Raw genomic sequence first — 17,531 nt, 5'->3', positions numbered from 1 at the left:
GTGCAATGCAATTGTTTGATGCAACCACTTCCACGTTTGATGTAAACCATTCGTGCGGTAACGAATACCCTCGGTATCTTTGCTACACTTTTTTGGCATTACTTCAATTCAATTCACGTTAATTTAAAAAATCGGCAAATCAATCTCAACTGTTTATCTAATTAAGCGATCGAATTTGTTTTGTTTTGGTTTGATAAAAAAGTTTTTTTTAAATAAAAAAAAAAAAAAAAAAATGTGAATGTGTCTTTTTAACTTTTACTTTTCAAATAGAATTCGATTTTCCTTTCAATAAAACAAGGAAATAAATCACGGACAAATGCTGCCGAGTGCCGTTGAATTAATTTCAGCTCGTGATAATTGTTGCATTGCTCTATCGTAGTCGCAGCTTCGCAAACACCGCTGACAATAAAATAATTTATTGGATTCAATTCAAAGTGTCAAACACTTTTTCTCGTTCACACTTTTATTTATTTCAATCACAATAATTAAGATTGAAATGTAAAAATAGGACTTGTCGTCTGCTTGAAAATCACTTTGTGAAATTGCTTGTGACTGTGATGATACTTTGTCGTCGACTGTTTAAGTATACCGACCGACCATATGATTTTATTATAAGTCGCGTATGCGTTACATCCACACTACATATATGCGTGTGCGCGACATCGCATTTGATTTGTATTCGATGGGATTCGTTGCTTGTGCCTTGCGGACATTCTTTCCGTTCGTAATGATATACGTTTTCGCTTACGATGAAAATTATCTTTGGGAAAATCGACGTGTACGTATTGTGGCATACACATTTTTTTTTTCATTCGGTTCCTCTGATGGCAAAACTCTAATCCGATTACAAATGTAGAAAGGAAGAGAGAGAGAGAGAGAGAGAGAGAGAATGATAAAGAGAAATAATAAAGCATCCAAATCTGTGGTAGCTAAGCATATATTCTTAAAGGGGGGTATAATATATTTAGCACATTGATTGTGATATTTGTATTTAATTGTCAAAGTCCATTATTAATGTGAGTAAATATTTTTCTCGTCTATTGTTATGCCATCCAGTATATAGGCAGATGGAAACAACAGACACAACAACGCAATGAACACGTTATATTTTCGACAAATTTCCCTTTTGATCCTACACGAAAAACTGCCAACGGAACAGAAGTAATGAGTTTTGATACGGTGTGTGCGCTTGTTACGATCAGCCACATTGCGAATCAATATCACACTCGACTGGAAAAATTCCAACAAACATCGTGTTCTCTTTTTTTTTTTTTAAATCGCAATTCAATGCGAGACCAAATTGACCGAGACTGAGAGAAGACAAGCATTCATTTACTTTTGATTATCACATCCAAAATGACCTGGTGATCTGTTGGCTTTTCATAAGGCGACTTGTTGTGATAATTGAAATCGAGTTGTTCTCGATTCAAGACCAAGCGAAAGTTGACACTAGCTTGCAAACGTTCATACACACAAAAAGATAGATTCAAGTGCATTCCATATATATTCTTCCTTTTTTTGGTAATTAAATTTCGTTACAATGATGGAATTTCTTAATTAGGAAAATTGAAAAAGTACGAATAAAAAAAAACAATATTTCAGCGATTATTTGAAGATTTTTTACGTGTTGGTCTTTAAATTCAAGTCAATTTGCTGAATGTTTTGATTTTTTTCTATACAAAAAATAAATGCTGATTGTAGAATTTCACTATGCGATTTGTGACGGATCCTTTGGAAAATGAATGCAAGAGATTTATTATTTGTGAAATGATCCGATGGAAGTGATGATAAGAACCCGGTTTCATCATCGATTTGTTGTATACAAGCTATAAAGCGCGCGTTTACAAAGTATGACCAGGATCACACTATTCTGCCTTATTGATGATTCAGTCAATCAAATTTATCTCTCAACTTGTTAATTCTTTGTCACTAAGTGATCAGTTTGTTGACTACGTGACTGCCAGTTATATGAAAATTACAATTTGTGCACATTTTGCAATTTTGTCAAGAGATTTTTTTTTCAGCTACAGCTTATGTCGTACGTAAATGAAAAAAATGACGACTGTTTTCCAATAAATTTCTTAAATTTTATACAAAACAAGACCAAATTAAAAACATCGATTTTATTTTTATTCATTTCATAATAATTCATTTTTTATTATTTCATTAACATCTAACACTACAACGGAAATTTCTACTATCGTCAGACTACAATTCTTAGCCCAAAACAAATTTATTTGTTTTTTTTTTTTTTATAAATCTTCGATCGATTTCTAATATATTTTTTGTTCAGTTTTCTGTGCACCTAAACAGCTTGATTTTCCCAATTTTTTTTTCTTTTTCACTCACAAATTTTGTATGTATGTATATCCGATGTTTTGTCTTTGTGCTAAAACGAAAAAAAGCCATTTCTGCTTTGCAAGCGTAAGAAAGAGAATTTTGAGCACCATTCAAAAATGATATCGAACATGATTTCGTTGCATATCAAATATTATCAATTCATCGTTTCAACTGAATTTCCTCCGATTCAAACAAAGCAAAAATTATTTACGAACAAAAATTAGAAGAATTTCATCCATCTCCGCCACTCCCCCCACAATTTGTACAATGAACGAGTAATTTGTTTTGAGTACGGTTAGGTTTCAGAAAGGAGGTAGAAAGAAATGAAAATTTGATAAGAAATAATAGGTAGTTTTTTGCGAAAATGCGATTTTAGCGCCGTGTAATAGTTAAAATATAAACCATTTCTTAACATTCAATGAATGGATTTTACAAATTATGGTTAATTGAAATAAAATCTCAGTTAAACCTTCCAATGTGAGTTCGTATGGTAGCTGAACGTAATTCATCTCCATTAACGATGATTTTCAACAATTTTGCACGGCAAAAATAGGTGGATTTTATCAAAGTCAACATTTCACGATTGAAAGGTTTTACACGTTTGATATTACTTGTTGTTTTACAAGGTGAAGGCAGCTTAAAATATTTATCGTTCCGAAATTTGTTCGTTATGGAACTACTGTGTTTAGGCTCATCAACTACAGATATTTATTATGTTCAATGTCCGATAGATAATGACTAACGGACAATTTGGTTTATCTTTGTTCTATATTTTCATCAAATGTTTGTTTATCTTCTTCATCTCTGTCCCTTGTTTAATTCTATTCGTTTAGCTTATTTTTTAATGGTATATTATGTGTGGGTGTCTGCATATATTGATTGCAAGAATAAGGTAACAATAGAGTTTGATGCTTTCATATTTTATGTCAATGGTATCGTAATTTTAGATTGTGACTAACAATCACATTTTGAGATGATAAATGAAAAGTGTTAGCGTGATTCTGTTCTTTTGCAAATATTTTACTATTGACCGACATTTTACAAGAATTTGAATCTCAATAGTGCCAAAACAATGAGATTTTTGTTGTTTTTTATTTCAATATCCTTTAATTCATAACAATTGACTGTGAGCAACAGAGTTTTTGGTGTGGTTAAACATATTAATCATATGTTTTCTATTTTTTGGAATACATTTTTTTTTCTTGCATAAAAATGAACGTCTACAAAATGTTTTAACGTTTTAAAGAAAAATGAATAACAAAAATTTCATGTACTGATTGATTTTTCGTGATGTTCCGACTTGTTGTGACGTTTGTGCTCGTAACGTCTGAAAATCATATATTTCAAGATACAAAATAAATTCGATTTATAAAAGATACAAACAATTATGGCAATGATTTTCAGATGTTTTGTTGCATCAATCGTCTTAAGACATCATTTACTTGTTTGAAACCATAGCATAAACTTTAACCATAAACCATCGCCTTTAACTACCAGCTGCTATTTTGTCTAAATTTTGATGCGCAACAATATTTTGCTACCATTTCATGTGTGTATGTTATGATTTGCATTCGTATTATCGAAACGTAAACTTATCAACGTCTATTGTGTTCATTCATTTATAATTTGCTTCTCTCTAACATCTTCACCATACAGATATGCTGTAATTGTAGTCATGTGCACAATTTTTTTTTTTTTTTTGTTTATTTTGCAAACGACCGGATATTTACCTAAAATTTGTTCTCATCTACTACTTCTTTTCTCTCATTTCTGTTTGTGTTTTGGCGGAAAACGTCAAAAAAAAACTAACTTGACTTATGTTTCTTATGTCTGTTTTTTGTGTGTTTGCTTTGAAATAGAAAAAGAAAAATTGGATCTAACAAGCAACCAATTTGGTTGGTTTGGCATCTACGCCATTTATTTCATTTGAAAGAGTTGGCTCGCCGTTGTCGGAGCCATTTTGTGTTGCTTCTGCTTCTAACGATTGTTGACTACTTTGGTTTGCTTTAGCATTTATTTCCTCCTCTCTTTGACGTTTTTCAATTTCATTTTTCATATTAGCAATATCCTTTTGACTGCAAATAATTTTTTGAATTCAAAATTTAAATTATTATTGAACGTTTCGAAAGAGTTTTTTTTTTTTGCTTTTATTTTTCGATTCTTACCTTATTTGTACGAAAATGATACCATTGATTGCGTTCAACATATCCAAAACGGAATCCATTGACGGTGGCTGTATGTGAATTGGTGGCAAATCAATGGTTATCTTTCCAGTTGTACAAATGTCATTCATTTTCTTTTGTAGCACCACCGCTTGTTGAGTCAAATGACGTAAACATTCTGATGATTCCTTTGTTTTTTCATGATTCTCACCCAACTTGAATTTTTCATTGTGAAAAAATAATCAAGAAAATAAAAACATAAACGGATAGGAGTGTCAAGTTAATTGTTTAAGTCAAGGCTCTAGAATTTAATAAAGTGCTTACCAATTGCTTGTAAATGGCATAGGTTTCTTTTTCACTGCACAATGCCGAACGAAAATCACCCATGCAACTTTGTGTGCGTGCAACCAAATGATAGCTAACGGCCACTTTCAATGATTTCTCGCCATGATATTTTATGTTTAGCGCAAGTGCATGCTCAAGGAAACGAACGGAATGTCGGAATTCGCCGGTCGCATGTAGGAACAATGCAATATTACTCTGTGGAGGAGGAAAAAGCAAAATTTATTATTATTCTATTGAAATTGTTTGGCTTGATCAAAACAACGGAATTTCATTTACAGAAAAGAAAAGAAATATGTTTTTCTACGAAAACAAATTGTAGAAAAAATTGACTCTTCACTTGTAAAGCACATTGACTCTTCACGATGTTTTGGTCAACCTTTTGATATTTTCCCATTTCCCTCACTTCCCATCTCTCTCGCTCAATATGATAAGAAATGCCATTTTGTTTTTCTGATTTTAATTAGGTGCGTGTTATATATATATAATATTCATATTCTCTTATCGTATGTTGAAGAGAGAAAGAGAAAACGTGATTTCATTTGTATAAATAATGAATTACGCAAAACGTAAAGAATTTATAATGTTGTTTCTGATTGCTGAGTGGTGATAAAAAAATATATGATACACTTACATCCAATTGTGCCATATCAGGATGGTCATCACCGAGGATCAATACAGCTAGGTAACGGGCGCGATAAAGAAGTCGTAAAGCCGGTATTATTTGTCCATTTGCAAAGCTATAGAGTGCCATGTGTGCCTAACATTTTGCGACACAAATAAATATACGAATCAAATGCGAGAAGAAGAAGAAAAAAAAACATCGTGTGATTATTGAAAAAAAGAAAAAGATAGCTGAATATATACAGTAACATTTCATTAGCTAAAATTACTTACATATTCGGAGATTGTGTATGGATGATCAATACCATTAACGCGTTCGCTCATTAGAACAGCACGTTGTTGGATGTTGACAGCTTCTTTTAAATCGCCCATTATATAACACAAACGGGCCAACATGCGTAAACATTGCGAATTCTCTGAATGCATCGCACCATAAACGTTATTGAGTAAATTCAATGATTCGCTGATTAAATCATAGCCCTCTTTGAAGTTGCCCTGTTGAATTTTTGACTGTCCCGTTGTATAGAAATTGTATGCGTCCGTTGCACGTGGATTAATATGCTTAACAATTGGGAACATGTTTAAAATGTCATCTTCGTTGAATGTCGGCTTATTTTTCGATTCGAAATTGTATTCACGCAATAAAATTTGAATGCCTACTTTTAAGCAAAATGCTCGTAAAATCGTCAATTTATGTAGTTTGTACGTTTCAACTATAGCATCAATGGACGCCTCAACGCCGAGATCAAAATCGAAATATGTTTTTAATTCGCGTTTTATTTGTTGCCACAATGTTTTTTGTGTCAACGACACCCATTCAAAGGTTTGATCGCCTCCAAATACACCAACACGTCCACCTCCGTTTGTCACTTTGGTCGTTGCTGTTGATGTTGTGATGCGTTTTTTACTACCACGTTTGTTTTGTTTGCATAATTCATCTTGTCCAAGTGTTGGATTCAATGGATGATTCATTGACGTTAGGAAACAGTTAAGAAAATGACTTATCGACGATGCCATATTTATAAGATCGGTGTTTTGCATATAAACTTGGAAGATGTGCTTTGTGGATCGCAGAATGAGTTCATTAACCGATATTCTATGCAAATATTCAAGTTGAGGAATTTTTTCAAAAAGATCGGCAACTTTACCCAAATACCGCATATTTATTCCACGACTATGCATTGCTTCGGCCAATGTGCTGCCATCCATTGGTGCGGACGCATGATTCATGCAATCATTTACGAAACTTGGAATTTGAATGTTTACCAAAAATTCGGCAGCTTCAATCACCAATTTTCGTTGTTGTTTCAATGTATTGAATGGTGTTGCTTGCGTTGCCAATTTGTCTGCCTCTTCTTTGTCGGTTGGTGGTTCGGTGTCAAGTGTGCCAGTAAGACGAACTGGTGAAAAAACATCCGGATTGAAACGAATGTCAAATTCAGATTCTTTCAATGAACCCATATTAGCGCATGCTTCACGTACAATACGTTTTGAATCGGCCGCTTGTTTTTCATTGCTTGTTATATCACCGGTAAACGATGACATCACCTTTTTGGCTAATTCGGCATTCACTATTGATTTATTATTATTCTCAGAGGAACCATTTTCTTTTGTATCATTATCCTCACCATCTTCATTTGGTTTATCTTCGATGGCTGGCGCTGTTTTCGTTTCGGTGGCATCGTCTTTCATTTCATTTTCACCTTGTTTTTTAGCCGAACAGATTTTTTGTAAATTATAAGCTGCATTACGAATGAAACGAATGTAACGATCCTCAACAAATGAATCCAACAATTCTTGTCGCAAACAATTCAATTTGTGCTTGTGTTCGATGGGGAAACCCATTTCTTTAAGACGTGGACTCAGTTCAACGTCCGGATGTTTCAAGAAATTTACATCGGGCGGAAAAGTTCGCAACAAATCAAGAATATAGTAACGTTTATCATTTCCAATGATGCCTTTGCATTCAACGGATGAACACAATTCAACCGCTTTACCCTGTTCGTTCAGCACATGATGTGGTAAAATTTTCAAATGTGTAGCTGCTTTGTTTAACATATGTAAATATTTTGGATTGCTAAGAACCGTTTTACCGAAATCAATTGAACCATAGACAACTGATTGCTCTTGTTCGCGCTCCAAAATACCCGGTATAATCGATTGAGCGGTAATACGATAACCACGATAATCAACGACAACCGTACCCAATGTGTATAGTCCTTCGACATCAACTGCATTATAAACTCGAACTCCGTGCAAATCTAAATTGATTAAAAATAATAATTATTATTATTAATTTTTTTTTTTGATATTTTCAGAAGATTTTTCAATTTTACCATTCCGAGGTGCAACGAAAGCGGCTGCATCACCGCCAAGATGCTTGTAATGTTCTCGCACATCAAAGCCCAACGAAAAGAAAATATTATTCCAAATGAACATTTGCATTTTTGCATCTTCGCCGGGATTTATGGCCATTACATTGCCATCGATAACAGCCATTGCGCCACGTGTTGCTGCCCCAACAAAATCGCTATGCACCTTGAATATGGCACGTTCACGCAATAAACGCTCTTGCAATGTTTTTCGTGGTAATTCCCTGGTCGTTTGCAGTTCTTCGTTCCAATCACGTGTTTGACCGGGAATATGCTCTTCATATCCTAATTTTGCGGAAAATGTATCTTCGGCCCGAATGGCATCGATGGTATGCTCCAAAACTGGTGCACACCACGAATATACTTGGTATGATGTGGCCAAACGTTCAAATGGATGACGCAATGAACGACGCTTCAAATTTATTGCAAAATTTCGCTTAAACATTGGTGAAATGTATGATAATAAATCGATCAACGAATGGCACAAATGATTAGGCACATCTGGTTTTGGATCAAACACTTCTTCCGTTGTTTTATTTATATAGAAACCACGTGGACATGCAGTTATATGAAAACGTTTATCTTCCATTGTAATCACATACAAATATATTAAATCGCCGTGCAATTTACGGGGTCCAGGCGGTGGATTCCATGATGAAGTGGTCAACACTTTAAGCGCTTGTGGACCTTTTGAAGTTTTTGCTCCGGGCATTAACGGTGTCAAACTTCGTTCTTTTGCACCTGGCAAAATGTAATCGGGAGGTGTACAATCAAATTTTTCACGTAATTTTTTTGTTTCATTGCCATCATCTTGTGTGATACTGCATTGCATGCAAGGAGGAAAAATGGAAAGAGTTTGTTTCAGAATAAGGTTTCACATAAGGAAGGACATGATATTACTTACATATTCATAAATGACAGTGATGCATTTTCCATGCCATTGTATGCATCGGTTGGATCTAAGCTTTTAAGCAAATCACGAACGTGACGCAAATGAATTCGAGCCTCGCGAACTGTATATGGTTCTTCGACCACTTTTAAAATCGAACCATCTTGTAAGTGTTCGATGCTTTTCAATTCAGCAAAATTATCCAATGTAACACCGTCCAATTGCAATGAAAAACATGTACGATGACATGAATCTTCACGATCCATAAGCATTTGATGAATTTCCTGCACCATTTCCATGGCCGAAACAGGAATTTCTAACGGTTCCGATACGCCCGGCAATACAACTTTGATATTAAAACTGGTGTCATCGTACATTCCCGATTCGCCATCTTCTGCGGTACCATCCTCCGTATTAACCACATCAGCATCGTTTGTGGCATCAATTTGTTCACCATTTGTTAGGTTGTGCGTAGCTTTACAAAGAAAAAATAGATGATCAAATTATATTCTACGATCATATCATACAACACATCTTATCTTAACAAAGATATTAGAAGTAACGAAACAATAAAGGATCCAACGTGAATGTGCATTTCTCACGTATTCGATAATTACTTCACATTTTCATGTTTTTAGTTTAAAAATTATTCATTTTGCTTTCGATACATTTTGAATGGTTTTTTCTACGGTTTAAATTCAAAGAATCAACCTGATGAGCCTGTATTGATTAACCGGCAATTTTCATAATGATCGTTGACGCAGTCAAAGCCAGTTTGCTATTTATAAAAAAACATTACGTTGAACTGATGGTAAGTACATTATAAACACATCGAAACAATTATTGGGTGTGTTCGACGAAGAGTTATTTGAAGGTTGGTTTGTCACAGAGAGCCAGTTCAATTTGCCATGAATAGAGACGAAAAAACAAACAAACAAATTGAATGGAATGGTCGTCGCTGGTGCGTGCATTGAAAATGCTCTTACACTATTCAATATAACATGTCAATGTGAATGAATGTTGTTTGTTAAAGTGTTGATCATGTTTATTTGTGTTTGTCATTTCCAATGTATCCATTTCTCTGCACTTTTGGTCATTATCAGAGGAAAATGGTAGCTGTTCACAATGTCGCATGTAGATCATTTGATCGATTGCATACCGAACACTATCCGTGACAATTTTATGTGCTCGCTATGATTGCGATGCTGTTTTAACCATATGAGGACTTTTTCTTTTTCGTTCTCTCTTCTCTGTCTTTTATTTTCTTTGTGCGTTTCGATTTTTTTTTACCTCACGCTTTTTTAAGCAATTTATATTTTCACATACGTTCGGAATAAATCGAGTGTGTGATTCTTTTTCGTTTGTTCTCTTTTGCTGTCAATTCTCTCAACAACAACACTTATCGCCTCATGTGTCAACTGAATAGACGAGAATGTGTGTAGAGGTGCGTTAAACACTTAGAATTCGAATGTAATGTTTGTTAAATGCACGATGATAAGTAGAAGAAGAAGAAGAAAAAAAACCGAAAAAGACATATAGTAGAAAACAACAGCAGCAGTAGCAGCAAAAGCAACGGAGCCACACAGCAGCGCGGCAGCGACAGTACATTGAAAAACTATTCTCAATACAGATTGGACTGTTACATAATATGATTATATGAATGCAACCATAACCAAAATGCCTAACTGACAAATATCTGACACGCACTACAATTGAAATGTGTAGAGAACCTAAATCAACAACGGATGAGCACGCGAGATGCGTATAATTACACAATTCCATTTTTAATCTAACAAAAAACAATCGGAAATCACATCATTTTGGTGTACGTGAATTCGTTCTGTACCAGCACTGTCACATACATTTTGGCCTTCGGTGTTGAATCGATCTTATCATCAGACTGACAGTCAAAGTTGGCATTTCGAAATAACATTGCATTTGAAATAGCACTGGACACACATTTTTTTCTTATTCTTTGTTTTTATGTTCATCCTTTTTCAGCGTTTGTCATTTCAAACCGATGGCAAAAAGGCCGCATCACATTTAATCAACACAAATAGATGCAATCATTTCGGATGTCAGTGAATCGTTGATGAGATGATGATCCGTAGCCGCAAGTTAAATGATTGACATCGATTGAAATGCATACACACACACACTCTTACACACTCTCACATACATACACAATCAATCGCAAGTAAATTGAATCTCACTCGTTCCCATTTATTATCAATATCATTATCATTATAATCGAGGCACATACCTTGAATTTTATCCACATTGCCATTGCTGGGTGCATGAATTTCGGTTGGATTTGATGGTGTTTCTGATCCCATGATTGATTTTTTATGTCTGTGATGATTGTGATAATGATGTGCAGTTTACTGCCAATGAACTTTTGCTATATAGATTCGATAAAGGTGACGACCTGGATCGATTTTCGATCAACTGAATTTCTATGTTATCCTTGTCTTTGACTGTAATACTCTGCACACACTTTCGCCTCAGCAGCAGCACTATGTGAATTTATCAAAATCTAAACGAAAACGAATAAAGAAGAAAAATAAAATGACATTTAATTGAGAACAATTCTTATTCACTGTTCAATTTATCGAATTATATCAGATGGACCACAAATACAAATGTGTTTGCTTTGAATTGTTTGATATGGAGATTAACAGAGGAGATTGAGTGAGAACAAAAAGAAATTAAAAAAAATATATAACTAAAATCCAAAAGTCACAAAGATCTATCTAGACCGAACAATGTTCACACTATTCAACGCATTTCAAATTAAGCCGACAGATAGTGGGATTGTAAGTACCAGTTAAAATGATGAAATTATTCAAAATTTTCATTCACGATGAATGGACGGGATCGATTTTGTTAGAAAATTTAAGAAAATGGAAATTTATTTAAAAAAAAATCCACACTTGAAATTTGAATCTTATTTTTCCTATTCTGTCGTACGGATTTTTTTTCTATTCGAAATTATACACACATATTATGCCTAAAACACGAGGTTTTACTCTCACACACACCGAAATTAATTCTATGGTCTCCCGTGTTGTCTCTTCTTTATCAAATGAAAAAAAGAAACAACAAGAAAAAAGAAGAAGAAGAAAAAATACTACATTCATGTATATTTCTTTGCCATGAAAAATGAACCTTTATTACATGACAACCACGAGATAGATCACACACAATCTCACCCGTTTAGTCAATGTATTCTACAAACTTCAATACATTGCTCCCAATTATAGTAGCGCACATACAATCTCACATTTATACTTTCAATCTACCGACCAGCCTACCAACTCGTGCTCATTGAGTCTCGAATTTGGATTCGGTCGTCAGGATAAGAATACGTTCTGTCGATTGCATGTTTGTGTGTGCGCGCCCGTATATGTACGTACATGTGACAGCTAATTTAGACATATGATAATGACAGCTATAACACATAGTACACCGCTACTTTCAATTGCACTGAATTAAAGTCCCAATATTTGTGCTGCACACAAATTACAAATTTTTTGAAAATACACGATTATACACACTTACCCCGTTTAATCCAATTCAAAAAGAATTTTATGCAATCAAATGGGTTATTGTCACTGCTTATCAATGAAGAACAGATAATTTGACCACGATGCGTGCGTAGCCGAACGAATCACTGTCTCAATCGCCGATGTTTTGAGTATTAAAATAATGAGAAATAAGAAGAAGATTGTTAAGCAACCCATATGTAATCTCTATTGTATTTTACTCAAATGAAATACTTCACAGCGCCATCTTTTGGAAATGTTGTAAAAAACCAGAACCAATCTTCTTTTTTTTTTTGTAATAAAAAAAGTTATAAAATCCATACATAAAAATCAAATGCGCACAAAATTTCTCTTAGAAAATTTCTCAATTTTGGTACTTCAATAAATTTCAGATCAAAATATAATAATCGTTTATTTCTGCATGAGCAGTGACTGTATAAGTCACATTAGTTGCCGGCATAAAATACCTCGTTTTGACATTTCAATCGTCAGAGTACACTTTTACTCACAAAACGTCAATACAAGCATATTTACCTTTTTTTTGCTTTCAATTGCATGAAAATGATGTTTTAGTCTGGCGCCCAATTTATTTCACAAACTAAAATCAATAAATAATTAATTGACGCAATTGGCAAATGTGATTGAATCGTAAGCGAAGTGAATTGTTAAAATGGATGACCCATTGAAACCAACGTCGGTGCCATTGGAAGCCGAAACAATATTGTGGTTTGAATTTTTGTTGAATCCATCGTTATTGACAACACACCTGCAAAAGGAAAATGCTAGTATGTGCTGATTTTGTATTGTTTTTCGAATCGCCAGTTATTCAGTTAAAAATGTATGGATTTTTTCCTATTTTTATAGGTCCAACGCCGATTGAACTTATTTCAAAGTTCCTGTCAATGGCTCCGGAGAGTCAAAACAATACGACAACAGCCACAACACCCGACATTGAATCAGCGATGAATCGCAATGAAGGCCTGAAAATTGGTCGAAAACAATTGGCATTGAAAATTCTTGGCTTAAAAGTTGCATCTTATCTAAAATGGAATTTACAAGTGCTTGAACGAAATTTATCGCTGCAAAAGCAAGTGCAATTATTGAGTGATTTGTGTTCGATAACATCGGATAAATTGGTGAATTTGCCATTATCATTGGTGCATGAATGTCATTTGGGACCAGAAGGATCAAAAAAGGCATTTAACTTTGCATTGACATTGTATCATCGATGGGTTTTGCGTGCACAAGTGCTCAAGGAGATTCCACCGCGAGTTTTTCGTCAAGGATTCAATCATTTGTATGTGTCACGTTTATGTCCGATTTTTCATTACACTTTTATATCGTTTCTTTTACTTGTTTTTAGATTGTTGATCAATCAGGAGCAAGCAAATTCCTTCCGTGATGAAATGTTTTTGTCATCGCTGGAACCATTCACCCAAACCAGTATCGATTTTCTCAATCAAATTTGTCAAGATGATGAGCCGTTTATACATTTAATTTATGGTTCATTTGTTGCACTTAATCCAAATAGTGTGTCGGATCGAATGGAACAAGATTTTGAAAATTCGATAATCATTTCGAAAGCCGAACTAAGGGCACAAATTGCATTCGATTTGTGCGAATTTTATTTGTATGATAAAAAGTATGATTTGGCAAAACAAAAAGCGATTGAATGCCGTGATAATTTGGCCGAATTAAAAAAGGAATATGCAGAAAAGAAAATTGAATGCAACAATGATGATGGTGGACAATTTCTATTTTGTACATTCACCGATGATGAGCTAAATGGTCGATTGATGGCATGCGGATTATTTGAAGATGAAAATGTCGGTCTGTTGTATCGCATGAACGGTTCGATAATGAACAAATACAAAGATATTCAAACAATTTTCGAATTGGATAATGTTAAAATGGAAATACCATTGGTAAATCGTCGCATTTTGGAATTTGATATGGAAGGCATTAATGCAAATGATTCACAAAAAATACCCAGAGATTCATGCATACAAATTGCCGCATTGAATGCCATACGATCCATGATTGATTTTGATGATCTCTTTTCATTGCACGATTTTCTTGTGAAATATCAAAAGCAAAATGGTCTGAGCATTCTGGTGGAAACGGCCATCACATTTCTTAAGCAATCCAAACAAAGTGAACATCACAAAATTGTGAAAGAACATTTTTACAATACATTTTTGACGGCCGATGCTACCTATGTGAAGGCCAGCGATTTGGAGATCATTGAAAAATCAAATTTACTCAGTCGCCAAGAATTGGACAATATAAAACGATCGAAACAGATTCACTACACGAGCTCATCGGTGGAAAATATTTCATTTTCACCAATATGCACAATGCCCGACTGGAAGTTGAGTGATGATAAAGGTAAGATGATTTTTCTTCTGATAATTTTCTCGGAGACTTTTTTTATTGATTCGATTCTCTAATGATTTAGTAACTTTGTTGGAATTGGGAGCATTGAAGCGACAATTGATCAATTGTGCAACGGCCAATGCTGTGCGCGTGTTGCTTGTAAAATGTACAAATTTAATAATGACCAGTGATCCACGGTTGTCGATGGAACCATGGCACATAAATCCGAGCTGGATCATGCCAATCAGCATAAAATCGGTGCTAATGTCAATGCCACGTGGTTTTCTACAAGATTTCTCATACATTTGCATTGCAAAGGCAAAAGATTTTGCAGCAAAACAGGTACAGAATATAGTTTTAAAATAAAAAAAAGTGATTGATTAAACTTTTCTATCGCTTTCAACACCATATAGGATTTCAAAGTGGCATTGAATTTATTGAACGCTGCAAAATCTGAGGTTCAACGTCACGATGCAAATACAAGCACAAATCGACTGAATAAATTGATTGACAATGAAATTTTGCTAACGCAAGCAACGCAACAATTGCAAGACTGGCCGAAAAAGCCGGCCGATCACGATGCAATCATTGTCAAATGTAAACAAGCATTGAAAAGTAACAACGGTGAAAATGTACCGCCACGAATTGAAATTCTACCATCTTGTGCGGCTGTTTTATTAAATTCAAATGAGGCCAATGAATTATTACGAATCGATCGACGATTTCCATCGTCCGAACTATTTTCGGCAATTGCTGCAATTGTCATTGAAATTGAACAGCACAAAGCAACTGCATCGAAGAAAGTATTTCGCGATGCATGGGACATGATAGCACCAATGTTTGCAAATGGCGGTCATTCATCGTCAGGCAATAATCGACGTGGTCGATCAACGCCGCAGCATAATATCGACGCAGGTATGAAGATGATGGTGATGATGATGATGATCGGTTGATAACACAACAGTTCATGATTGAAACCATTTTATTTTACATTTTCGACATGTGACATTTATTCTATATAGTTGACGATTCTAATGATACAGCAGATGGAGCGGATCGAAAAGAAACGGATGATGCAACGAATCAAGATGTAAATATGCAGTATGATGAACAAGGTGCAAGTGGATCACAAGATGATACGACCAATAGCAACGGCAATGGATCAAGAAATATGGATGTGGACGATGTTGATGGTCACAATAATGAACGGGAAAAAGTCAATCCATTTTCGAATCGAAATCGTAATAATTTTAACAATGATAACAGTGGCTACGGTATGAGGGACTCACCGGCGGTTATTGTCAACACAAATCTACTGCCATTTATTCAAAAACTACGGGATCCATTGCGTAGGGCAATTTAATATTTCGCACGTTTCTTTGCACATTAATTGAACATTTTATATCATTTTAGCCATTACCATCATGCTGTCACTGTTTTCTCGACTGCACAACATTCTGGATGACAATTCCAATCGAGAGATAAATGGAGAACATATGATTCTATGGCCAACAAGCGTCACAAAGTATGTTTTTTTTTCATTGATTTCATCGATTTTTTTTTTTTGAAAATAGTTTTTTTTTTTCAGTCCAATAAACTATAACATAGACATCGTATTAGAATTACTCAACATCACATTGAAACAAGCACTTCATTGTCATCCTCAATATGTTCCATGGCTTCGAATTGAAGGCGACCTTGAGTTTCGTACGTGATTTTAATCAATTTTTACACCAATCATTTATTTGAAACATTTTTGTAAATTCACAATAATTAAGCCATTTTATTTTATTCAAAATAGGTAATGATAACTATGAAGCTGCAATGTCATCGTATGTGAATGCAATACTAACAGGATCTGAATATTTTTCGGTGAATTTAGAACAACATGTAGATGATTACATTATCCGAAGAATGATTAAATGTTGTTCGAATTTGGGATGCTTTACGCAAGCAGCTGTTCTCTGTCAGGTAATATGAAAGGCTGGAATCTTTACAAAAGCATTTTAAAATGGACAAAAAGTGATTGTGTATTTTCTATTCATTTAATTAACTGTTGTTTGCTTTGTTATTCGTAGTTTCTCGAGGAAATTGATTATAGTTTGGCATTCAAAACACTATCGGATCGAGCCACATTCAAAAGCATATCGGACAAAACAATTGTATTCTCAGATGCTATGGATTCGTACTATAATTGCATTTGGGATGCGACATTATTAGAATTTATCGTAAATTATTTAGCCAAAAGAGGAGAACATGCGAGAAAACAACTGGCGGTAAGTTGATTAAATAAACAAAAAACTCAATTCTTGTGCGAAATGTTGATGTCAATACATTTTCCTGCAATAGATTGCTGCATTGGGTCAACTAGAATTGAATGCTAACAATAACGATGAAGTAAAACGAGAAGCTGCCTCAACACGACAAATCAAATTTCTACGTGCATTGGCCAAACAATATTTATTGTAAAAAATAAGTAATAAATAAAGATGGCAAGGAAAGAAGCTTAATATAAATTGTATTTTTCTCTTTCCAATCGATTTTGAGTGCTCCGTCTATTTGAAAGTGAGAGAAACAAACAAATTTTCCCTTTCAAATGTTTTATACATTCGACTCGAGGGTGTAGCAATGCTTTATTGACGTTAACGTTAAGTATTCAAAAAATATTCTTAAGATTTTATAGAAAGAAAATTAATTAAGAAAAAATGGATCATTGTCATCAATCCTGGAAAAAAATAAATTCGAAAATGAAATGAAAGAAAGTCACAGAATGTTTATATTCTCTTTATTAAATTTTTTACTCAAACATCATTTTTTTTTTTAATTTGATTTGTTTAAACATCTATTTAACTGAGAAACAGATAAAAAATAACAATAAATA

General features: G+C 34.3%; 2 protein-coding genes across 6 annotated transcripts; one reads left to right on the top strand and one right to left on the bottom strand.

Moving 5' to 3' along the window:
• Positions 1-3,339: 3,339 nt before the first annotated feature.
• On the bottom strand, positions 3,340-12,411 carry LOC116344969 (clustered mitochondria protein homolog). 3 transcript variants are annotated; one of them, XM_031773856.1, is made up of 9 exons: positions 12,291-12,411; positions 10,993-11,265; positions 8,745-9,204; positions 7,805-8,661; positions 5,742-7,729; positions 5,479-5,604; positions 4,827-5,042; positions 4,506-4,717; positions 3,340-4,415 (listed from the first exon to the last, which is right to left on the bottom strand). In XM_031773856.1, exons 2-9 carry the CDS (start codon positions 11,063-11,065, stop codon positions 4,217-4,219), a joined length of 4,131 nt encoding a protein of 1,376 aa, XP_031629716.1. In that variant the 5' UTR covers positions 11,066-11,265; positions 12,291-12,411; the 3' UTR covers positions 3,340-4,216. The 3 variants fall into 3 exon arrangements, with proteins under 3 accessions (XP_031629716.1, XP_031629718.1, XP_031629717.1); XM_031773858.1 differs by lacking the exon at positions 12,291-12,411 and adding an exon at positions 11,771-11,883; XM_031773857.1 differs by lacking the exon at positions 12,291-12,411 and adding an exon at positions 11,554-11,716.
• A 379-nt stretch (positions 12,412-12,790) lies between these two features.
• Positions 12,791-17,289, top strand: LOC116345350 (integrator complex subunit 8). Of its 3 annotated transcripts, none has more exons than XM_031774628.1 (11): positions 12,791-13,059; positions 13,139-13,571; positions 13,638-14,662; positions 14,733-14,992; positions 15,064-15,565; positions 15,697-15,999; positions 16,064-16,175; positions 16,239-16,357; positions 16,452-16,621; positions 16,729-16,926; positions 17,000-17,289. In XM_031774628.1, exons 1-11 carry the CDS (start codon positions 12,945-12,947, stop codon positions 17,117-17,119), a joined length of 3,357 nt encoding a protein of 1,118 aa, XP_031630488.1. In that variant the 5' UTR covers positions 12,791-12,944; the 3' UTR covers positions 17,120-17,289. The 3 variants fall into 3 exon arrangements, with proteins under 3 accessions (XP_031630488.1, XP_031630487.1, XP_031630485.1); XM_031774627.1 differs by having other exon boundaries at positions 12,792-13,059; positions 15,694-15,999; XM_031774625.1 differs by having other exon boundaries at positions 12,792-13,059; positions 15,673-15,999.
• Positions 17,290-17,531: the final 242 nt, after the last annotated feature.

Source organism: Contarinia nasturtii, unplaced genomic scaffold (genome assembly GCF_009176525.2).
Source record: "Contarinia nasturtii isolate CC-2019 unplaced genomic scaffold, AAFC_CNas_1.1 Cnas_scaffold_1240, whole genome shotgun sequence".
Taxonomy (NCBI): Eukaryota; Metazoa; Arthropoda; class Insecta; order Diptera; family Cecidomyiidae; genus Contarinia; species Contarinia nasturtii.
This window is presented reverse-complemented; position numbering and strand designations above follow the sequence as displayed.